Consider the following 24,837-nt stretch of genomic DNA (forward strand, 5'->3'; position numbering starts at 1 on the left):
GTTCATCATCAGGGTTTCTGCCGGATTCCCCAAAAAGCTGTATTTCCACAGAAACCCTGATGGAGACATTGTGGACATTGTGTGATAAAAATGAATAGTGTCAGGACAGAGGCTCCGTCAACTCCGACAATGTTCGGGCTCCTGTCGTGCTACAGTTTTTCAGAGATTCTGAGAGAAACCCTGACGTAAAGCTCAGTGGAACATACTGTATAAATGTGAACCTAGCCTTACTTACAGGGAACTTATCATGTTGCCAAACGCTATTAACCTGCAGATACAAGGTTAGTTTGCCGGATAATGGCGTTAGGAAGCTGTCCGGCTTCCAGGGGTGTAATGATCATGGTCGCAGAGAGTGTGACTGTGACCGGAGGTGGACCCACCAATGCCCGCAGCTATTTCTGCAATCAGATAAAATGCATTATGGCGCAGAGAACCGCCGGGGTCCCGTGCAACAAAACATGCTACCGGTGAATCAGAGGTCGAGAGTTGACGTCAGTGTGCAAGTTACTGGTGGCGCATGGCGGTAACGTCATGCGCTGCCCATCGTTTGCATGCTAAAATTACCTGCGGCTTCTGCACTGAGTACAGGAGAGGACACCGGGTGTCATGGGAGCAGAAGAAGGTGAGTAGTATCAATTAATTTTTTTAATGCGTTAAAGTACAGCAGCAGAACGATGGACATATACAAGGAAGGTTCCAGGATGGGCTCATGATGGTGGTATTCAGACCCATTTAAGTTTTTCACTCTTTGTTTCATTGCAGCCATTTGGTAAATTCAAAAAAGTTAATTTTTTCCTCAGTAATGTACACTCTGCACCCCATCCTGACTGAAAAAAAAACAGAAATGTAGAAATTTTTGCAAAATTATTAAAAAAGAAAAACTGAAATATCACATGGTCATAAGTATTCAGACCCTTTGCTCAGTATTGAGTAGAAGCACCCTTTTGAGCTAGTACAGCCATGAGTCTTCTTGGGAATGATGCATAAAGTTTTTCACACCTGGATTTGGGGATCCTCTGCCATTCTTCCTTGCAGATCCTCTCCAGTTCTGTCAGGTTGGATGGTGAACATTTGTGGACAGCCATTTTCAGGTCTCTCCAGAGATGCTCAATTGGGTTTAGGTCAGGGCTCTGGTTGGTCCAGTCAAGAATGGTCACAGAGTTGTTCTGAAGCCACTCCTTTGTTATTTTAGCTGTGTGCTTAGGGTCATTGTCTTGTTGGAAGGTGAACATTCGGCCAAGTCTGAGGTCCGGAGCACTCTGGAAGAGGTTTTCATCCAGGATATCTCTGTACTTGGCCGCATTCATGTTTCCTTCAATGGCAACCAGTCGTCCTGTCCCTGCAGCTGAAAAACACCCCCATAGCAAGATGCTGCCACCAACATGTTTCACTGATAGGATTGTATTAGGCAGGTGATGAGCAGTGCCTGGTTTTCTCCACACATACCGCTTAGAATTATCATCAAAAAGTTCTACAGTATCTTCGTCTCATCAGACCACAGAATCTTATTTCTCATAGTCTAGGAGTCCTTCATGTTTTTTAGCAAACTCTATGCGGGCCTTCATATATATGGCACTGAGGAGAGGCTTCCGTTGGGCCACTCTGAAAAAGGCACGATTGGTGGAGGGCTGCAGTGATAGTTGACTTTGTGGAGCTTTCTCCCATCTCCCTACTGCATCTGTGGAGCTCAGCCACACTGATCTTGGGGTTCTCCTTTACCTCTCTCATCAAGGCTCTTCTCCCACGATTGCTCAGTTTCGTTGGACGGCCAGGTCTAGGAAGACTTCTGGTGGTAACAAACTTCTTCTATTTAAGGAGGTCACTGTGGTCTTAGGAACTTTGAGTACTGTAGAAATTCTTTTGAAACCTTGGCCATATCTGTGCCTTGCCATAATTCTGCCTCTGAGCTCCTTGGCCAGTTCCTTTGACTTCATGATTCTCACTTGGTCTGACATGCACTGTGAGCTGTGAGGATTTGTAAAGGCACACACCTGTCTATATAAGACAAGTCCTATCTATTTAAACACAGCTGGACTCCAATGAAGGCGTAGAACCATCTCAAGGAGGAGCACAAGGAAATGGACAGCATGTGACTTAAATATGAGTGTCTGAGCAAAGGATCTGAATACTTATGACCATGTGATATTTCGGTTTTTCTTTTTTAATAAATTTGCATAAATTTCTACATTTCTGTTTTTTCAGTCAAGATGGAGTGCAGATTGTACATAAATGAGAAAAAAATGAACTTTTTTGAATTTACCAAATAGCTGCAATGAAACAAAGAGTTTAAGGAGTCTGAATACTTTCCGTACCCACTGTACTGTCTGTACCAGAATGGTAGGCATATATATCAGGATGGGCTCAGGATCGGGGTCATATATACCAGGATGGCATCAAGAAGGGGGACATATATACCAGGATGTGCCCAGGATGGGAGGCATATATCCCAGGATGGGAGGACATATAAACCAGGATGGGATCAAGATGGGGGGACATATAACCCCTGGCAAAAATTATGGCATCACCGGCCTTGGAGGATGTTCATTCAGTTGTTTAATTTTGTAGAAAAAAAGCAGATCACAGACATGGCACAAAACTAAAGTCATTTCAAATGGCAACTTTCTGACTTTAAGAAACACTAAAAGAAATCAAGAACAAAAAATGTGGTAGTCAGTAATGGTTACTTTTTTAGACCAAGCATAGGGAAAAAATTATGGAATCATTCAATTCTGTAGGAAAAATTATGGAATCATGAAAAACAAACAAGCAAACAAAAAAACACTCCAACACATCACTAGTATTTTGTTGCACCACCTCTGGCTTTTATAACAGCTTGCAGTCTCTGAGGCATGGACTTCCTGAGTGTCAAACAGTCCTCTTCATCAATCTGGCTCCAACTTTCTCTGATTTCTGTTGCCAGATCAGCTTTGCAGGTTGGAGCCTTGTCATGGACCATTTTCTTCAACTTCCAACAAAGAATTTCAATTGGATTGAGATCCGGACTATTTGCAGGCCATGACATTGACCTTATGTGTCTTTTTTCAAGGAATGTTTTCACAGTTTTTGCTCTATGGCAGGATGCATTATCATCTTGAAAAATGATTTCATCATCCCCAAACATTCTTTCCATTGATGGGATAAGAAAAGTGTCCAAAATATCAACATAAACTTGTGCATTTATTGAAGATGTAATGACAGACATCTCCCCAGTGCCTTTACCTGACATGCAGCCGCACATCATCAATGACTGTGGAAATTTGCATGTTCTCTTCAGGCAGTCATCTTTATAAATCTCATTGGCACGGCACCAAGCAAAAGTTCCAGCATCATCACCTTGCCCAATGCAGACTCGCGATTCATCACTGAATATGACTTTCATCCAGTCAGCCACAGTCCACGATTGCTTTTCCTTAGCCCATTGTAACCTTGTTTTATTCTGTTTTATAAGGTGTTAATGATGGCTTTTGTTTAGCTTTTCTGTATGTAAATTCCATTTCCTTTAGGCGGTTTCTTACAGTTCGGTCACAGAAGTTGACTACAGTTTCCACCCATTCGTTCCTCATTTGTTTTGTTGTGCATTTCCTGTTTTGGAGACATATTGCTTTAAGTTTCCGGTCTTGACGCTTTGATGTCTTCCTTGGTCTACCATTATGCTTGTCTTTAACAACCTTCCAATGTTTGTAATTGGTCTAGATTTTACACACAGCTGACTGTGAACAACCAACATCTTTTGCAACATTGCGTGATGATTTACCCTCTTTTAAGAGTTTGATAATCCTGTGCTTTGTTTCAATTGACATCTCATGTTGGAGCCATGATTCATGTCAGTCCACTTGGTGCAACAACTCTCCAAGGTGTGATCACTACTTTTTAGATACAGACCAACGAGCAGATCTAATTTGATGCAGGTGGTAGTTTTAGGAATGAAAATTTACAGGGCGATTCCATAATTTTTTCCTCAGAATTGAGTGATTCTATAATTTTTTCCCTATGCTTGGTTTTAACCCCTTTACCCCCAAAGGGGGGTTTGCACGTTCATGACCGGGCCAATTTTTACAATTCTGACCACTGTCCCTTTATGAGGTAATAACTCTGAAACGCTTCCATGGATCCCACTGATTCTGACATTGTTTTCTCGTGACATATTGTACTTCATGTTAGTGGTAGCATTTCATTCACATAACTTGCGTTTATTTGTGAAAAAAACAGAAATTTGGCGAAAATTTTGCAATTTTCCAACTTTGAATTTTTATGCCCTTAAATCACAGAGATATGGCACACAAAAACTTAATAAGTAACATTTCCCACATGTTTACTTTACATCAGCACAATTTTGGAACGAAAATTTTTGTTAGGAAATTATAAGGGTTAAAATTTGACCAGCGATTTCTCATTTTTGCAGCACCATTTTTTTTTTAGGGACCACATCACATTTGAAGTCACTTTGAGGGGTCTATATGATAGAAAATACCCCAAAGTGACACCATTCTAAAAACCGCACCCTTCAAGGTGCTCAAAACCACATTGAAGTTTATTAAACCTTCAGGTGCTTCACAGGAATTTTTTGAATGTTTAAAAAAAATGAACATTTAACTTTTTTTCACAAAAAAATTACTTCAGGTCCAATTTTTTTTATTTTACCAAGGGTAACAGGAGAAATTGGACTGCAAAAGTTATTGTGCAATTTGTCCTGAGTACGCCGATACCTGATATGTGGGGGGGGGACCACTGTTTCGGCGCATGGCAGAGCTCAGAAGGGAAGGAGTGCAGTTTGACTTTTTCAATGCAAAATTGGCTGGAATTCAGATCGGACGCCATGTCACGTTTGGAGAGCCCTTGATGTGTCTAAACAGTAGAAACCCCCCCCACAAGTGACCCCATTTTAGAAACTAGACCCCCCCCCAAGGAACTTATCTAGATATGTGGTGAGAACTTTGAACCTCCCAGGGCTTCACAGAAGTTTATAACGTACAGCCGTACAATTAAAATATCATATTTTTTCCACAAAAATGATCTTTTCACCCCCAATTTTTATTTTTCCGGTGATGTGCATGGGGGATTTTAATAACATCATTCACCCATATCTGGATAAGCACAATGCGGATGCAAGCCTACAACATCACCCCATTTCTAGATTTGGGGAGATGGTGGCGGAGCTCTCATTGTTAGATCTGTGGAGAATTAAATATCCTAAGTCTAAGCAGTTCTCGTGCTATTCTAAAATGCATAATACTCTATCTAGAATAGACTTGGTCCTGGGTTTCGGAAGAAATATTACACATGATGGACAAAATTGCATATTTACCCAGAGTACTATCTGATCACTCTACCATACTAATCAGTCTTAACCTCCTACCGGGTTTGAGTCTTTCTCGTAATTTGTGGCCATTCAACCCTTTTTGGTTACAGATTGTAGACATAGAGCCGATCTCGCTTGCCCTCAAACATTATTTTCGTGAAAATGGTACTGGTGAAGTATCGCTTAATACGATATGGGATGCTATGAAAGCCTGTTTGAGGGGGACTTCAATTCAGGGGGTCAGTACGTCCAAGACTAAATCTAATCAGTTTGGAGTATTTCTTAGGGAACGTGTCCAGGCGACAGAGCATAAATACATATCTACAGGGGAATCACGAGATTTGTTGGAGTGGAAGGAGGCACAAAAGGCGTATGACTCTCACATTAAAGAAAGAGCTAATACCGAAAGATTATTTTCACAGCACAGATTTTTTGAAGAAGGGGAGAAGGCAGGCCACCTCTTAGCAGTAATTTCTAGGACACAGAGGGGGAATTCATTTATTGGAGCACTCAGGGATCAAAATGGAGTATTGGTTAATTGCCCTGACAAAATTTTAACAATTTTCTCTGAATTGTATAAAGAGCTTTACAGCTCTAAGTTACAATATAACAAAGAAGAAATAATGTCTTACATGGATGGTATTTCATTTCCCACACTTTCAGACACGGACAGGATTTACTTAAATAGCCCATTACAGTTGGAAGAATTACAAGATGCGGTTGTATCTATGCCCAATAATAAATCACCGGGTTCAGATGGCATACTTGCGGAAATTTATAAAAAGTTTGGAGATATTTTACTTCCCCAGCTCCTTAAGACCTTTCAGGTGGCGGCTGGGACTGGCTCTCTACCCCCATCAATGCAGGAGGCTCTAGTTGTAGTTATCCTTAAACCAGACAAAGATCCTTTATTGCCTGATTCCTACACACCTATCTCTCTGTTGCCTACAGATGTTAAAATTATTGCCAAAGTATTAGCCACCAGACTGAACAGAGTGATATCTTCCCTAATCCATACAGGTCAATCTGGATTCATGCCCTCCAGATCATCAGCGGTAAGTATTTGACGGTTAAATCTTAATTTACAATTACCGGCCGACAACTCGGGAGAAAGGGTGGTCTGCGCTCTTGATGCAGCCAAGGCCTTTGATTCTGTTGAGTGGGAATTTCTCTGGGCTGTACTACATAAATTTGGGCTGGGGGATTCATTTATCTCTTGGGTAAAGCTCCTATATTGCTCTCCTAAAGCAAGAATTAAAGTTAATGGCCGTCTCACTAATCCATTTCATTTAGGCAGGGGTACCCGACAGGGGTGTCCCTTGTCTCCATTGTTATTCGCTATGGCCATTGAACCCAAGGCAGCAATGATTAGATCTAATCCAAATATTACGGGGTTTCAACGAGGAGGACTAGAGGAAAAGGTTGCCTTATATGCCGATGACACATTGCTTTTTCTGGCTAATGCATCTCATGCGCTGCCAGAGGCCATGAGGGTGATTCAGGAATTTGGGCAATATTCTGGGTTGAGGATCAACTGGGGCAAATCAGCACTTCTACCGGTGGAAAATACAGCTAATACATCCAATTATAATTTTTCAGGCCTACGGGTGGTCTCACAATTTAAATATTTGGGGGTACAAATTACACCTCGGGTCAGTGATTATGAGAGCCTTAACTTAATCTCCTCCCCATTCTTTCTAAGTTTAAACTTAAGAAAGATATCTGGCTATGTTTGCCTTTATCGGTGGTGGGACGAACTAACCTAGTCAAAATAATCTGGATGCCTCAATTACTATACATGCTACACAATTCACCACAATGGATCCCGCAGAGATTTTTCCATAAGATAAATTCACTATTTAGAGAGCTAATATGGGGTAAAGGACCTCCACGGATCAGACTGGAACTTTTGCAAAGAGAAAAAAGCAATGGGGGTTTGGCTGTCCCTAACCTGTCATGCTCGTCATGTCTGTCATGTCCGCCATGTCTGTTTTTCCTCAAGAACCCCTGGAGTGCTGTGCACGTGCATATCATGTCTGCTATCATGTGTGATCCCTGGAGCAGTGTGCGCACTTACCTTGTGACTGTTGGGCTGCAAGATGCCTGTGTTTCTGCTCTGCCTCCTGTGATCTTCTCTGCATGTCTGAAAACCCCTGATCATGTAACCTTTCCTAGGATCCAGCAGTCTGGTTTGGCAATCCTCTCTGCATGCCTGGAATCCTGATCATGTGACTGCTCTCTGTTATCCTGAGGATCTGAACTGGAAGTTCTTCCATGGTCCTGACCAGGAAGTGGAGGTGCTATGCCCTATATCAGGCCGCCCCTTCCTATGCTCAGGGCCTGAGTATTGTGTTGCTTCCCTGCATGGCTGCTTGGTCTGCTGGGTCGCTCCCTCTATTCTGTACCCTTGCACTCTGCTCTGTCGTGCATCTCTGCACACGCTCCGTGCTCGTATTCCGTCTCTTGTCTCGCACGCACCTTGCCATGTGTTCCCTGTGTATTTACGTTTAGCACCTGTTTGACCCTGAAGTCTTCCTTAATGAAGTTACTTTGAACTAACGTCTTGTCTCGCCTTGTCTTGTTTCCCTGAGCCGGCCGTCTGGTCCAGCTGCTGTGGTGGCTCACCCCCTTGGTCTTGCCCCTGACACTCCCTGTATAGGGGGTGGATTCTCACTAGGTCAGCTCGCCCTAGGTGGGTGGGTGCCACGGTCCAGAGGGTCCACGCATTCAAAAGGAAAACGACTCAGCATAAGCTGACGCTCGTCACATAACCCATGGGTTTACTACACGGCAGCACAGTTACAACACATACGCGGTTGGGATGATCCTGGGGGAGGGGGAGCTCAGCGTCAACTTTTGCAAGAATACTTTGACTCGGATAGTCTCTACGAGGTATTGGACTCGGGGGGGTTTTGGTACAAAAACACATGAATTCCCTACTCTGCTGTTAATACACAAACTATGGGAAAAAGTTAAAAAAATGCAGGATATCCATGGGGTGTCTCAATATACTTCTATATGGAATACCCCTTCCCTTTCTAATCTCAGCCACTTGGAGGGTTTTGAGAGCTGGGCCCGAAGAGGGATACGTAGATTTGAACATATATTGGAGGGAGATAGAATTAAAGATTTTATTTATTTGCGTATGGAATTTGGGATCCAGAATTCAGAATTTTACAAGTATTTACAACTTAGACATGTGTACCAAGCAGAAAGCCTCATTGCAGGAAAACCCATGCAACAGAATAAGATTATACAGCGTATTGTAAAATCCACAGGAACAGCTGGGATGATTTCTCATTTATATTGGGACAAACTGCATTTGGTGCTTCTGAATCATCCTCTACATGCGAAGGAGAGGTGGGAGCGAGATATTGGTCCTATTGAGGACAATTTATGGTCAGAAATATTAGAAAGAGTTCCCGGACTCTTGCTGGGAGAAGCCCTTCGTTTGTCACATTTAGGCTAAGTGCACACATTGCAGAAAATTTCTGCTCAAAAACCTGACTCCCTTCCCAGAAACCGCGCCTTTTTTGTCTTCGCGTTATCCGCGCGGTTTTGATGCGTTTTTTTCCGCAGCGTTTTCAAAACACATTGAACTAGCCAGAAACGCGGAAAAATCCATAAAATTAATGAGCATGCTGCATTTTTTACCGTGATGCTTTTTTTCGCGGTAAAAAACGCATCAATATGCACAAAAAGTGCAAAATGCATAGAAATTGATGGGAAGCTTATTTTTAGCGGTTTTATAGCGGTTTAAGGCTAAGTGCACATGTTGCAGACAATTTCTGCTCAAAAACCTGACTCCCTTCCCAGAAACCGCACCTTTTTTGTCTTCGCGTTTTTGTCACGGTTTTTGCGCGGTTTTGATGCTTTTTTTCCGCAGCGTTTTCAAAACGCATTGAGCAAGCCAGAAACGCGGAAAAATCCGCAAAATTAATGAGCATGCTGCGTTTTTTACCGCAATGCTTTTTTTCGCGGTAAAAAACGCATCAAGATGCACAAAAAGTGCAAAATGCATAGAAATTAATGGGAAGCTTATTTTTAGCGGTTTTATAGACAAAACCGTGTTAAAAACCGCTAAAAAAACAGTGTGTGTAAACCCAGCCTTATAGTCAAAACCGCTAAAAAAAACGCTGTGTGTGAACACAGCCTTATATGTAATTCATCAAGTTTATCGCACTCCCAAGTTTTTGTTCGATATTGGAGTTAGGCCCGATCCTCTTTGTCCAAGGTGTCGAACAAACACAGCCACCCTACTGCACATGTTATAGTCGTGTCCACATCTTGAGTAGAGTAATAGGGATAATTAATAGAGTATATTCGGTTGAGCTGAGCAGAACCCCCTTTGTATGTATCCTAGGATATATAGAAGACTTGCCAACAGAAGAGGTCGGGAAGTTAGCTGTATCTAGAATGCTTTTTATGGCCAGAAAATTGATAGCCCAGTATTGGATCTCCCACCAAACCCCCTCAATTGCGGAATATGTAATAAAAATTAACTGGCTAGTTAATTTCGAAAGAGGTATATATTGCAAGAGAGATTCTATTTCCAAATTTGAAAAAATATGGGCATGTTGGATTGATCATTCTGGTCTTGCGTCGGGAGAGCTGACCAGGTTCAGGTTGGGTCTATCCTGATACGACGATATAAAGGAGGAACAAGATTTAACTCTGACAGAGATTATTACATTATAATTTGATTTGGCATACAATAAGGAGACTTCAGATATGTAGCTCTTTAACCGAGACTTATATTAACCTGTTGCTGTTATCTTCCTTTGTACTATTGTAACAATTTTGGGAGCGGCACTATATGTAATCAGCTATACCATTTTACCATTAAAATATTGTTTGCATTGGGGTTGTAAACTGGGGGGAAGGGGGAAGAGGGGTTAGAGGTGTATGTACCTCTATTGCGGGTTGTTGTTTTCTTCTTTGTTTTTCCTTTTTGTATTAAAAATTTCAATAAAAATTACTTTAATTAAAAAATTTTTTTTTTATTTTTCCAAGGGTAACAGGACCCCAAAAGTTATTGTGCAATTTGTCCTGAGTACGCTGATACCCCATATGTGGGGGTAAACCACTATTTGGGCGCATGGCAGAGCTTGGAAGGGAAGCAGCGCCATTTGACTTTTGGCTGGAAATGGGATTGGAAGTCATGCCGCGTTTGGAAAGCCCCTGATGTGCCTAAACAGTGGAAACCCCCTCCAAATGACACCATTTTGGAAACTAGACGCCCCACGGAACTTATCTAGATGTGTGGTGAGCACTTTGAACCCCCAAGTGCTTCACAGAAGTTTATAACGCCCGGGGTGAAAATAAAAAAATCATTTTTTTCCCACAAAAATGATATTTTTGCCCCCAATTTTTTATTTTCCTAAGGGTAGCAGGAGAAATTGGACCCCAAAAGTTGTTTTGCAATTTGTCCTGAGTAGGCTGATACCACATATGTGGGGGTAAAACACTGTCTGGGCGCATGGTAGAGCTTGGAAGGGAAGGGGCACCATTTGACTTTTTCAACGCAGAATTGGCTGGAATTGAGATCAGACGCCATGTTGCGTTTGGAGAGCACCTGATGTGCCCAAACAGTGGAAACCCCCCAATTCTAACTCCAACCCTAACCCCAACACACCCCTAACCCTATTCTCAGCCCTAACCCTAGCCCTAACGGGAAATTGAAAATAAATACATTTTTTTAATTTTATTATTTTTCCCTAACTAAGGGGGTGATAAAGGGGGGTTTGATTTACTATTTATGGCGGGTTTTTATGTTTGGCAGCTGTCACATTTTGAGAGCTATAATTTTTCCATATTTTGACCCACCGAGTCATGGGAAGTCTTATTTTTTGCGGGACGAGTTGCCGTTTTTATTGGTACCATTTTCGGGCATGTGACGTTTTTTGATCGCTTTTTATTCTGAATTTTGGGACGCAGAATGAACAAAAACCAGCATTTCAAGAATTTCTTTTGGGGGGGTGCGTTTACACCGTTCTGTGTGCGGTAAAATTGATAAAGCGGTTTTATTCTTCGGGTCAGTACGGTTACAGCGATACCTCATTTATGTCTTTTTTTATGTTTTGGCGCTTTTATGCAATGAAAACAATTTTATATAAAAAATAATTATTTTTGCATCGCTTTATTCTGCGAGCTATAACTTTATTTTTTCGCTGATGACGCTGTGTGGTGACTTGGCAGAAGATGACGTTTTCAGCGATACCATAGTTATTTATATCAGTCTTTTTGATAGTGCGTTATTGCACTTTTTGTTCGGCGGTATGATAATAAAGCATTATTAAAATGCTTTGCTTTTTATTTTTTAAGGGATTCGCTAAAGGGGTTAACTAATGGGACAGTTTTATAGGGCGGGTCGTTGCGGACGCGGCGATACTAAATATGTGTACTTTTATTGTTTGGGTTTTTTTATTTCCAAAAAATGAATTTATTTGGGAATAGTATTTTTTGTTTGTTTTTTCATTTATTTAGCGATTTGTTTATAAATTATTTTTACACTCTTGTTTTTTTTAACTTTATTACACTGTCCCAGGGGGGACATCACTGTCATGTGTGAGATCGCTGTGACAGATCAGCGATCTGTCACAGGCACTGCAGCAGGCTTCCTCATGTCTGCGCTCTGCAGGCAGTGAGGAAGCCAACTCCCTGCAGGCCCCCGCCGCCATATTGGATCCAGGGACCTGCAGGGAAGGAGGCCCCGCAACAGCGCAGCACATCGCGCTGCTGCGGGGGTCTCAGGGACGCACGGAGGGAGCCCCCTCCCTGCCGATGCTTCCCTAAACCCCCCCCCGGTACACTGCGGTCATGTTTGATCGCAGTGTGCCAGGGGTTAACGTGCCGGGGGCGGTCCGTGACCCCCCTGACACATAGTGCCGGGTGTCAGCTGTGATAATCAGCTGACACCCGGCCGCTGATCGCTATGACGTACTATCCCGTCCATGGGCATAGTGGCCCAGGTCCCATGGATGAGATAGTACGTCAGATGTCAGGAAGGAGTTAAAAGGTATCCATTACTGACTACCAAATTTTTTGTTCTTGATTTCTTTTAGTGTTTCTTAAAGCCAGAAAGTTGCCATTTGAAATGACTTTAGTTTTGTGCCAAGTCTGTGATCTGCTTTTTTTCTACAAAATTAAACAACGGAATGAACATTCTCCAAGGCCGGTGATTCCATAATTTTTGCCAGGGGTTGCATGTATCAGGATGGGCTCAGGAAGGAGGACACATGTATCAGGATGGCATCAGGATGGGAGACATACAGTAGGTATCAGGATGGGGGACATTATATACCTGTAAAGTATATATATTATTACACATTATATTATATATTGTTACATTAGTATATGATGGGGGATATTGCTACACAATGGGTGGGGGACATGTATATTCTTATAGGATTTAGAATGCTACAAGGGCCCATGCATCTGACTGACATCATGGAGGAGGGTTCCCATGTCTACATTTCCGCCACTGAGGGATGCCGCGCTGAAAGTGCGACTACTGCAAGAAAATTAACGTTATTACTCCCGGGAACCTCCGGCTTTCAGTCATAAAGGCGTGCCTGAAGTGGCTACAGTCGCTGCTCAGTACACAGTGGCCAGCATCTATAAGCACGCCCAGCACTTTGATTGACAGCTTGTGCTGCACAGATGCGCTGCAGAGTGAGCTGTCAAACAAAACGCCGAGGTGTGCCAACAGCCGCTGCCCACTGTGTACTGAGCAGCGACTGTAGCCACTTCAGGCACGCCTTTATGACTGAAAGCCGGAGGTTCCCGGGAGTAATAACGTTAATTTTCTCGTGGGTGCCGCACTTCTTCACAATGTTATCATCTGCAGATTAACTTCATACATTCAGGTGAATTGTGCTTGGGGACATGACAGGTTCCCTTTAAATGCCAAAGTTGAGTCCCATTATAATTGAGGATAGTCTGGGATGTTGGAAGCTGCAGGGTTAACCGTTACTTACTTTTTTGCGATTCAGCATTGGCCACGTAGATGAAGCCATCCACAACTTTACACACTTCCTTTACTTGCGGGATCAGGCTGAAGACAGCTGCCGCTTCTCCGTTTACCGAGCCTTCGGAGACAAACATCTTATTGACGGCCGCACTCTGCTCTGTGCGAGCTCTGTCCCGTTCTGAACTAAGAACAAAATTTAAAAAAAAATGATTATTCATCAGAATATTAAGCCTGATGATGACAATACTGACCAAGATAATGTCCATCTTTAATACCTTTCCATGACGGACAATTTTCATTTTTACCTCCCCTACTCGTAATTCTTTTTTCTTTTCTAGTTTTATCTTTCTTACAGTTCTAGTTTAGAATGTGAATACTTGGGATCCCAAACTTGTCATTTTGTGTTTTTTTGTTTTTTTTTGTTTCAGTGGTTTACATACAGAATTTTGTTGTTTGTTTTTTTTTTGCATCCTGTGTTCTTGTGTTTTGTACTTTTTTTTTCTCTTAGCAGCGTTTATCATACAGGGTCGTTAATTTAGTATTTTGATAGATTGGACTTTTACAGACGTGACAATAGGAAATGTCAATTTTTTATTTCTTTATTTTTAAATTGGAAATAAGAGTGATCCAAATTTTTATATTTTTTATACATTAACCCCTTAAGCCCCAAGGGTGGTTTGCACGTTAATGACCAGGCCAATTTTTACAATTCTGACCACTGTCCCTTTATGAGGTAATAACTCTGAAACGCTTCCATGGATACCAGTGATTCTGACACTGTTTTCTCGTGACATATTGTACTTCATGTTAGTGGTAAAATTTCATTCAAATAACTTGCGTTTATTTGTGAAAAAAACGGAAATTTGGCGAAAATTTTGAAAATTTTGCAATTTTCCAACTTTAAATTTTTATGCCCTTAAATCACAGAGATATGGCACACAAAAAAACTGAATAAGTAACATTTCCCACATGTTTACTTTACATCAGCACAATTTGGAAACCAACATTTATTTTTGTTAGGAAGTTATAAGGGTTAAAAGTTGACCAGCGATTTCTCATTTTTGCAACACCATTTTATTTTTACGGACCACATCACATTTGAAGCCACTTTGAGGGGTCTATATGATAGAAAATACCGAAAAGTGACACCATTCTAAAAACTGCACCCCTTAAGGTGCTCAAAACCACATTCAAGAAGCTTATTAACCCTTTAGGTGCGTCACAGGAATTTTTTGAATATTTAAAAAAAAATGAACATTTAAATTTTTTCACTAAAAAAATACTTCAGGTTCAATTTTTTTTAATTTACCAAGGGTAACAGGAGAAATTGGACTGCAAAAGTTATTGTGCAATTTGTCCTGAGTACGCCGATACCTGATATGTGGGGGGGAACCACTGTTTCGGCGCATGGCAGACCTCAGCAGGGAAAGAGCGCCATTTGACTTTTTCAATGCAAAATTGGCTGAAATTCAGATCGGACGCCATGTCGTGTTTGGAGAGCCCCTGATGTACCTAAACAGTGGAAACCCCCCCAAGTGACCCCATTTTGGAAACTAGACCCCCCAAGGAACTTATCTAGATATGTGGTGAGAACTTTGAACCCACAAGGGCTTCACAGAAGTTTATAACGTACAGCGGTACAATTAAAAAATCATTTTTTCCACAAAAATGATCTTTTCACCCTCAATTCTTATTTTTCCAAGGGTAACAGGACCCTAAAAGATATTGTGCAATTTGTCCTGAGTGCGCTGATACCCCACATGTGGGGGTAAACCACTATTTGGGCGCATGGCAGAGCTCGGAAGGGAAGCAGCGCCATTTGACGTTTTTGGCTGGAATTGAGATCGGACACCATGTCGCGTTTGGAAAGCCCCTGATGTACCAAAACAGTAGAAACCCCCATAAATGACACCATTTTGGAAACTAGACCCCCCAAGGAACTTATCTAGATGTGTGGTGAGCACTTTGAACCCCCCAGTGCTTCACAGAAGTTTATAACGCCCGAGCGTGAAAATACAAAAATCGTATTTTTTCCACAAACATGATCTTTTAGTCACCAATTCTTTTCATTTTCCCAAGGGTACAAGGAGAAATTGGACCCCAAAAGTTGTTGTCCAATTTGTCCTGAGTACGCTGACACCCCATATGTGGGAGAAAACTACTGTATGGAACACGTCGGGGCTCGGAAGGGAAGTATTGACGTTTTGGAATGCAGACTTTGATGGAATGGTCTGCGGGTGTCATGTTGCTTTTGGAGAGCCCCTGATGTACCTAAACAGTGGAAACCCCCCACAAGTGACCCCATTTTGGAAACTAGACCCCCTAAGGAACTTATCTAGATGTGTGGTGAGCACTTTGAACCCCCCAGTGCTTCACAGAAGCTTATAACGACCGGGCGTCAAAATAAAAATATCGTATTTTTTCCACAAACATCATCTTTTAGTACCCATTTTTTTTATTTTCCCAAGGGTAACAGGAGAAATTGGACCCCAAAAGTTGTTGTCCAATTTGTCCTGAGTACGCTGACACCCCATATGTGGGAGAAAACTACTGTATGGCACACGTCGGGGCTCGGAAGGGAAGTAGTGACGTTTTGGAATGCAGATTTTGATGGATTGGTCTGCGGGTGTCATGTGCGTTTGGAGAGCCCCTGATGTACCTAAACTATTGAAACTCCCCACAAGTGACCCCATTTTGGAAACTAGACCCCCCACGGAACTTATCTAGATGTGTGGTGAGCACTTTGAACCCCCAAGTGCTTCACAGAAGTTTATAACGCCTGGGCGTGAAAATAAAAAAATAATTTTTTTCCACAAAAATGATATTTTTGCCCCCAATTTTTTATTTTCCTAAGGGTAACAGGAGAAATTGGACCCCAAAAGTTGTTTTGCAATTTGTCCTGAGTATGCTGATACCCTATATGTGGGGGTAAAACACTGTTTGGGCGCATGGCAGAGCTTGGAAGGGAAGGAGCACCATTTGACTTTTTCAACGCAGAATTGGGTGGAATTGAGATCAGACACCATGTTGCATTTGGAGAGCACCTGATGTGCCTAAACAGTGGAAACCCCCCAATTATAACTCCAACCCTAACCCCAACACACCCCTAACCCTAATCTGAGCCCTAACCCTAGCCCTAACCCTAACCCTAATGGGAAAATGGAAATAAATACTTTTTTTTAATTTTATTATTTTTCCCTAACTAAGGGGGTGATAACGGGGGGTTTGATTTACTATTTATGGCGGTTTTTATGTTTGGCGGCTGTCGCACGCTAAGGCTGGTTTCACATTAGCGCATTTTCAGCGCGCGCACGGCCGGGGGTAGCTCCGCCCCCGAGCCGGCTCTCTGCCCGGCGTGCCCGCCCCTTGCTTGTAGCGCCGCCTACTAGCGGACAGCGGCGCCTGCGATCGGCGCACCCTATCTTTAGCATAGGGTGCGCAGATCGTGCGCAGGCCGTGCGCTAGTTGCGCTTTGACCTGCGCTGCGCACTTTTGACGGTGCGCCGTGCGCGCCAAAATCCAAAAAGTTTGATTTTGGCGCGCACGGCGCACCGTCAAAAGTGCGCAGCGCAGGTCAAAGCGCAACTAGCGCACGACCTGCGCACGATCTGCGCACCCTATGCTAAAGATAGGGTGCGCCGATCGCAGGCGCCGCTGTCCGCTAGTAGGCGGCGCTACAAGCAAGGGGCGGGCACGCCGGGCAGAGAGCCGGCTCGGGGGCGGAGCTACCCCCGGCCGTGCGCGCGCTGAAAATGCGCTAATGTGAAACCAGCCTAAAAGACACTTTTTATTGTAAAAATAGTTTTTGCATCACCACATATTGAGAGCTATAATTTTTCCGTATTTTGACCCACCGAGTCATGTGAGGTCTTATTTTTTGCGGGACGTGTTGACGTTTTTATCGGTACCATTTTCGGGCACGTGACATTTTTTTATCGCTTTTTATTCCGATTTTTGGGACGCAGAATGAACAAAAACCAGCGTTTCATGAATTTCTTTTGGTGGGGTGCGTTTACACCGTTCCGCGTGCGGTAAAATTGACAAAGCGCTTTTATTCTTCACGTCGGTACGGTTACAGCGATACCTCATTTAGGTCGTTTTTTTATGTTTTGTCGGTTTTTTGCAATGAAAACAATTTTATATAAAAAATAATTATTTTTGCATCGCTTTATTTTGCGAGCTATAACGTTTTTATTTTTTTGCGGATGATTCTGTATGGCGGCTCGTTTTTTGCGGGACAAGATGAGATTTTCAGCGGTACCATGGATATTTATATGTGTCTTTTTGATTGCGCGTTATTGCACTTTTTGTTCGGTGGTATGATAATAAATCATTATTTTTTGCTTCGTTTATTTTTATTTTTTAAGGGGTTCGCTAAAGGGGTTAACTAATGGGACAGTTTTATAGGGCGGGTCGCTACGAACGCGGCGATACCAAATATGTGTACTTTTATTTATTTTATTTTTTTTTCAAAAAATGAATTTATTGGGCAATATTTTTTTTTTTACTAATTTATTTAGCGATTTTTTTTAAATTATTTTTACACTTTTTTTTATTTTTTTTTTTTTACTTTATTACATAGTCCCAGGTGGGACATCACTGTCCTGTGACAGATCGCTGATCTGTCACATCACATATCACTGTGACAGATCAGTAATCTGTCACAGGCAGTTCTGCAGACTTCCTCATGCCTGCGCTTTGCAGGCAGTGAGGAAGTCAGCTCCCTACAGGCCCCCGAAGGCCCCCGTCGCCATCTTGGATCCGGAGGCCTGTAGGGAAAGAGTCCCCCGCAGCAGCGCTGCACATTGCGCTGCTGTGGGGGGCTCAGGGAAGCACGGAGGGAGCCCCCTCCTTGCCGAAGCTTCCCTTTAACTCCCGGTACACCGCGATCGTGTTTGATCGCGGTGTACAAGGGGTTAACGTGTCGGGGGCGGTCCGTGACCGCCCCTGACACATTGTGCCGGGTGTTAGCTGTGATAATCAGCTGACACCCGGCCGCGATCAGCAGCGCTCACCACGTGGGCGCCGCTGATCGCATTAGACGTACTATCCCGTCCTTGGGAATTAAGTCCCAGGGCACATGGACGGGATAGTACGTCTAATGGCAGAAAGGGGTTAAAAATATATATTTATTTTTTACTTTATTTATAGTCTTCTTAGGTAACTTGAACAACATAGAAGAACGACCTAGTCTTATGTCAACTGGCCCACTCCAGGGTTCCCCAGCCTGAGAGCAGGACGCAAGATGCTTAAAAGCAATCTGTCACCAGGTGTTTGCTATCCAAATTGGGAGCAACATGATGTAGGGACAGAGACCCTGATTCCAGCTATGTATTATTTAATGGGAGCAACATGATGTAGGGACAGAGACCCTGATTCCAGCTATGTATTATTTAATGGGCTGCTTGCTGCAGTTTTCATAAAATCACCGTTTTCTCTGCTACAGATCTAGCAGTTCTCTGAATGATGAGCTCTGTAAAATCCTGCCCACACCACTGATTGGCTGCTTTCTGTGTAAGCTGTAAATCAGTAGTGTGGGCGGGGTTATACAGAGCTCAACATTCAGAGAACTGTTAGATTTGGAGCAGATAAAGCAGTGATTTTATCAAAATTGCAGAAAGCATCCCAGTAAGTGACCTCACTGGAATCAGGGTCCCCACCCCTACATCATCAGAGCCACTTAATTTCCCCACAGAAGTAAATACTATATCCATTGAAATAGAACGGTCAGAAGTTAGATTGATGAGGGTCTGAGTGTTGAAACTCCCTCCAATTATTGAAACAAAGAGGCAAAAGTCCTCAGCTCCTTTTTGTGCTCTTTCAGCTATGTGTGGGCTCACAGAAAGTCCCTACCTCGGTGGGAGCAGCTCCGCAGAGCAGATTACAGCCTTATGAGCTCTGCGCTCAGCTAGAAACTTCTGTCAGTGATCAATGGGGGTCTCAGTGCCTGGAAACACCACGTATCAAAATATATTAAAATTCACTATTACAAGTCATAATTTTTTTCAACAACAGTTCTTTCAACATTAAAATGACGAGCTGCAAGGGGTCCATTCAATTTCTATGGGACTGACGGAAAAATGGTATACGTACTTGGCTGTCTGTCTTAACACGAAAGCATTTCTTAATAAAAGAAGTGTTGTGCATTTACCGCGTCGTAGAATACAGGGTTAAAATATTAAATTTGTGCTCGCCATTCAGCTGGAACGTGACACCAGAGCCAATACCTGTGCGGAAAGAGAAGAAGACATGAAATATTATCGGCTCATCAGTGAAGCTTCTGAGATGCCACCACAATCTATGAGAGCAAAGCCCCTGTACACAGTGAAAGGCTGTCGGACAAACGATGCTTTGGCCAATTGTCCGGCAGCCATCGCGGCCCTTTCTCCCATACACATTGAATGGCTGTCAGATGAAAAATGCTTTGGCCAATTGTCCGGCTGGCTACCATCTTGGCCCTTAATCCTATACACATTGAATGGCTGTCAGATGAACAATGCTTTGGCCAATTGTCCGGCAGCCATCGCGGCCCTTTCTCCCATACACATTGAATGGCTGTCAGATGAAAAATGCTTTGGCCAATTGTCCGGCTGGCTACCATCTTGGCCCTTAATCCTATACACATTGAATGGCTGTCAGATGAACAATGCTTTGGCCAATTGTCCGGCAGCCATCGCGGCCCTTTCTCCCATACACATTGAATGGCTGTCAGATGAACAATGCTTTGGCCAATTGTCCGGCTGGCTACCATCTTGGCCCTTTCTCCCATGCATATTCAATGGCTGTCAGATGAAGAATGCTTTGGCCAATTGTCTGGCCGGCTACCATCTTGGCCCTTAATCCCATACACATTGAATGGCTGTCAGATGAACAATGCTTTGGCCAATTGTCTGGCCAGCTACCATCTTGGCCCTTTCTCCCATACACATTGAATGGCTGTCAGATGAACAATACTTTGGCCAATTGTCTGGCCTGGAAACGATTCCTCTCATACACAGAAGCACTCACTCAACCAAAAGCTCTTGTTTTTCTCTGAGACAGCCACCACCAGACATTATCTTCTGCAGCACAAAGCGATCAGCTGTCCGAAATTGGACATAACTCCCGCAACAATTAATTGTCTGAGGCCTCCATAGATATTAGACTGTCTGCCAAACCATGGGTCTAGTCATTAGTCTAATGTGTATGGGAAGCTAGACCCGTTGATGTAGACCCGGACCCCTTTGCCTTACCGTTGATTTGTCTCTGCAATATGCTGACAACTGGCAGAAGATCTGGAGAGGTCATCATCCGTGTGACCAAAGAATCATCCAGCTGTTCAAGGCCAGGACCAAACATGGCGAAGCGGGGCTCTCCATGCATGACAAGAGACTGCAGGAATGAGGTCACCGCTCCGTAAATGGGATTCTTGGTTTGCAGGGATCGTCTAGTTTTTGGGCTGCTCCGCAAGTAGCTAAAAACATAAAAAAAACTTCCGGCATATAAGTGTAAACTGTGCAAAATTTAAAAAAGCACCCAAAAAGTAATATTTTAGATTTAACCTTATGAACGCTATTTATGGCTTATGTGTCCAAGAATTGGTTTGGCCGGATACCTGGTGATATAGTTATCAATAGTTTTAAAAGGGTTACAAACTAGCTTAAAGGAAATGCACAAAATATTAGTTAATGCTGAAATGGCAAAGACTACCTAAAATAAAAGTAAAGAATCAATACTCTCAGCAAAACCCCAGAGGACATCTGGACTTCCTTGTCTTCTGCTTCTTGGTCCAGAAATGGTCTATCAGCCATTGGCTGAAGGGGGGGGGGGTCAAAGAATTGCTAAGCAGTAGAATGGTGTGAATAAATTAGCATAACCTGGTCCAACGACCCCATCCATAATCTGTGGTCATTGGACGAGAGCCCTGAGAACCGTTTCTTACTTGACTCGGTTCTTCTTTTGATTAGCTGGCCTGACGAGACATCACATGTGCGTATGTCGCAATGATGACTTTGTGCCAGGTCGGCTAATCAAAAGAAGAGCTGCAGATGTCGGGCGGTAGGAGTCGTTTCTCACAGTTCGCGCCATACGTATACAGATCACAGTCATGGCCGATGGACCCGATCCTTCAAATTGATCTGCACCAATTCTAATAAGAGGGCATCTCTAACTCTTTCCTTGGATTTAAGAACAGGAACACGAAGCAGAGAACAGCAAGGACAGGGTGAGCGCCTGAGAGTGGCAGCATCACAGCTGTGGGTTTTATGGAGTTGTAATTCAACACCCAAAAGCATAAGGAGCTTCTTCCTTCTCTGTAGCTTCTTGTGCCACCAATTTCATGAAGAGGTTGGCGTCTTACCACCCACAGGTGAAGTATTTTGCCACTTTGCACCCAGTAGGTTAGTCATCCCTGCACTCACATGGACATATAATTACACTCCTTGCCATCCGGAGATTCACATAAGCAGGAATTCAGGACGTCCAAGTTGGGCAAACTGTGACAATCAATGGAGGACCAGGTTGGATGATCGCGCAGTAGAAAGTACTTCCACAGTAGACGGTCTTGTACCATCGACTGCCAGTATCGATTTGTCATTCCAAGCTTGCACAAGTCTTGTGGTGAGAGAAATGTCAGGATGTACAGCTGCATGTCAACCTAAAGAAAGCACAGAAAAACAGAGATTTTTAAGGAAAAAGAGTGGGGATCTCCTGCATGTGGCAAGGGCACTGCTATAAAGAGTCCTACACCAGCACACAGGTTGGGTATTTGGTCATGTTCACATGTGGCAGATACGCTGCAGATTTCTAGTACTTTCTCAGTGGTGATTAGTCCGCAGCTTATTACAGTAGCAGCGAATTGTATGAGATTTTTATAACTTATCTGCATACAAACCTGTAGATTACCCACCAACTTGCATCAGAAAGAAATCACTTAACTCTTTTTGCTCTTTTCAGGCTTCCTTTCCTACCCCCCTGCGTTTCTTGGTATAATTCAGCCTCCGGAGATGACATCATGTCCCATGTGACTGCAGCAGCCAATGAGAAGATTCAGCAGCCACAAGAGATATGACATCATCATCACAAGAGGCCGGGTTATACCAATGCCTCCAAAGTGCCAGGGAAACTCCGTAGGGTGATTTGTTTTTGTTATTTTGCACGCTGCGGTTTCTGAATAATTTGGTGCTGATCTTCAGGATGCTGCACTTGCTACAAACTCAATGCAAATCACAAGGCGTCTGTGACATGTGCGATATTCAGGCATTTTTTTTTTTTACAGCAAAATCTCAGCTGTAAAATAACCGCAGACAAGTTGAATAAATGTTTTTGGACTTTTCTGAGAATTGATGTTATGAGACACATGTGCCTAAAAGTGACATCACGGGATCAGGCAAAGTCAGTGTTGATAAGCAGATTAAAGGGGTTGTCCAGAGAATCAACAGGATGAGAGGTCAGACCCCCAGCGATCATCAGTGATCGCCTATCCTGTAGATACGCAAATTATTTTTACCGGACAACCCCTTTAAAGGTGGTCTGGCTGCTTGCCATTGGGATAAATTACATAGTTACATAGGTTGAAAAAAAGCCCCTGATCCATCAAGTTCAACCTTTCTCCATTAACTATACATTTTTGCCACTAAATTATCTATAACCCACTGTAACACCAATGCCGGCGTCCCTGCGCGGTTCCCCTCCCTCCTCCCGGCAGGGATGCCGACATACTAATCTCAGTTAGCACAGTTGTTTCCCTGTTTCCTGCTGTAGTCCTCTGGGCCTGCGCATGCCGCGCAGGTCTCCTGGCGGTGTGTGCTCCCCAATTCTTAAAGGGGCAGCGTGCACACTTTGGAAATGCCCTCAGCCAGTAGCTGAGAGGCATCAAGTATATAAAGCATGCTCCCCAGTAAGGAGGTGCTCGAGCAATGCTTCCATTTTGAATTAGTCAGGTGCCAGGCACCCCGTGTTGTCTGAACCAGAACCTGTTCCTGAGACTTATGTGTCTGAACCTGAAGCAGCACTGTCTGTACCTGAGCCCGAAACCACTTTGGCGGTACCTGAGCCCGAAGCCGCTCTCTGAACCTGAAGCCGCTCGCAGGTACCTGAGCCTAAACCCGCTCCGCCAATACCTGAACCTGAAGCAGCTCCAGCGGTACCTGAACCTGTAGCCAATCCGCCGGTACCTGAGCCTGAAGCCGCTCCAGCGGTACAATAACCAGTGCCCGTCCTGTCTTATGTTCCAGAATCTGCACTGTCTGAACAAGAACCAGCATCCGTGTCCTGTTCTACCATTGACTCAACAGTCCGCACCTGAGATCCTGACCCTTGGGGTCAGCAGCTGCAGTACCGGGGACTGCCCAGGAGAGGTACCTGGCGGTTACCAGCAGCTAAAGCCTAACTCCACCATCAGGAGCTCTAGCGAACACCAGGCAGACGCTTAGCTATGCCACACGCCCTTCCTGGGTAATTTTGTGGCACACTGGGTCGACTATCCACATGTGTGACACACACAATATTATGCGTACTGAGGAAATCATCCAGCTCTTAGTGACAGCTTTTAAAAAACTAAACAGTAACTAAACCATTACTCCCTGTGGTCGGCATTTCACAGTCTGACTGCTCTAACTGTAAAGAACCCTTTCCTCCTATTTATTGCCTTTCTTCCACCTGTAATGAGTGCCCCCTGGTCCTCAGTATCGCCCATGGAAGGAATAAGTCCTGTGCCGTCCTCTATACTGACCACACATGTATTTATACATGTAAATGAGATCTCCTCTGAGGCTTCTGTTATCCTGAGCTAAACAAATCCAACTTTTCCAACCTCTCATTATATGAGCAGCCTGCATCCCATGTAATGGAAGAAAGGCCTCCAGCTCATGTAATAATCTAGTTGCCGTCTTTGAACTGACTTTAATTTCTGAATATCCTTTTTAAAATGTGGAGCCCAAAACTGGATCCCGTATTATAGATGTGGTCTTATAAGTGATTTATAGAGATGTAACAATACGTTGGGATTGCAGGATTTTCTTTTTTTATACATCCTAAAATCCAGTTTGCTTTTGCAACTGCTGCCTGACATTGAGCACTACTGCTCAGCTTACTTGTAACCAGAATTCCCCGTCTCCTGTTTGTAGTCCTGAGTATTCTGCCGGTCTCCACTGCCCCCAGTACAGATCCCTGAGGTCCCCACTGCTCCCAGTACAGATAACCCAGCGGTCCCCATTGCTCCCAGTACAATCCCTGCGGTCCCCATTGCTCCCAGTACAGATCCCTGCAGTCCCCACTGCTCCCAGTACAGATCCCCCAGCGGTCCCCACTGCTCCCAGTACAATCCCTGCAGTCCCCACTGCTCCCAGTACAGATCCCTGCAGTCACCACTGCTCCCAGTACAATCCCTGCAATCTCCACTGCTCCCTGTACAGATCCCTGCAGTCCCCGCTGATCCCAGTACAGATCTCTGCAGTCCCCACTGCTCCCAGTACAGATCTCCCAGCGGTCCTCACTGCTCCCAGTACAGATCCCTGCAGTCCCCGCTGCTCCCAGTACAGATCCTTGCGGTCCCCGCTGCACCCAGCACAGATCCCTGCGGTCCCCA

General features: G+C 43.7%; 1 protein-coding gene across 1 annotated transcript in view; it reads right to left on the bottom strand.

The window, feature by feature from the left end:
* The window catches only part of FBXO4 (F-box protein 4), a 54,528-nt gene that overhangs the window by 24,383 nt on the left and 5,308 nt on the right, over positions 1-24,837 (bottom strand). Inside the window, exons 2-5 of the mRNA XM_073573171.1 lie at positions 21,671-21,906; positions 20,504-20,724; positions 19,423-19,498; positions 13,279-13,454 (exon numbers count right to left, since the gene is read on the bottom strand). Coding sequence (XP_073429272.1) covers positions 13,279-13,454; positions 19,423-19,498; positions 20,504-20,724; positions 21,671-21,906 — 709 coding nt within the window. The remainder of the gene's footprint in view (positions 1-13,278; positions 13,455-19,422; positions 19,499-20,503; positions 20,725-21,670; positions 21,907-24,837) is intronic.

This window comes from Dendrobates tinctorius, unplaced genomic scaffold (genome assembly GCF_039654945.1).
Source record: "Dendrobates tinctorius isolate UK_male_01 unplaced genomic scaffold, ASM3965494v1 ptg000034l, whole genome shotgun sequence".
Taxonomy (NCBI): Eukaryota; Metazoa; Chordata; class Amphibia; order Anura; family Dendrobatidae; genus Dendrobates; species Dendrobates tinctorius.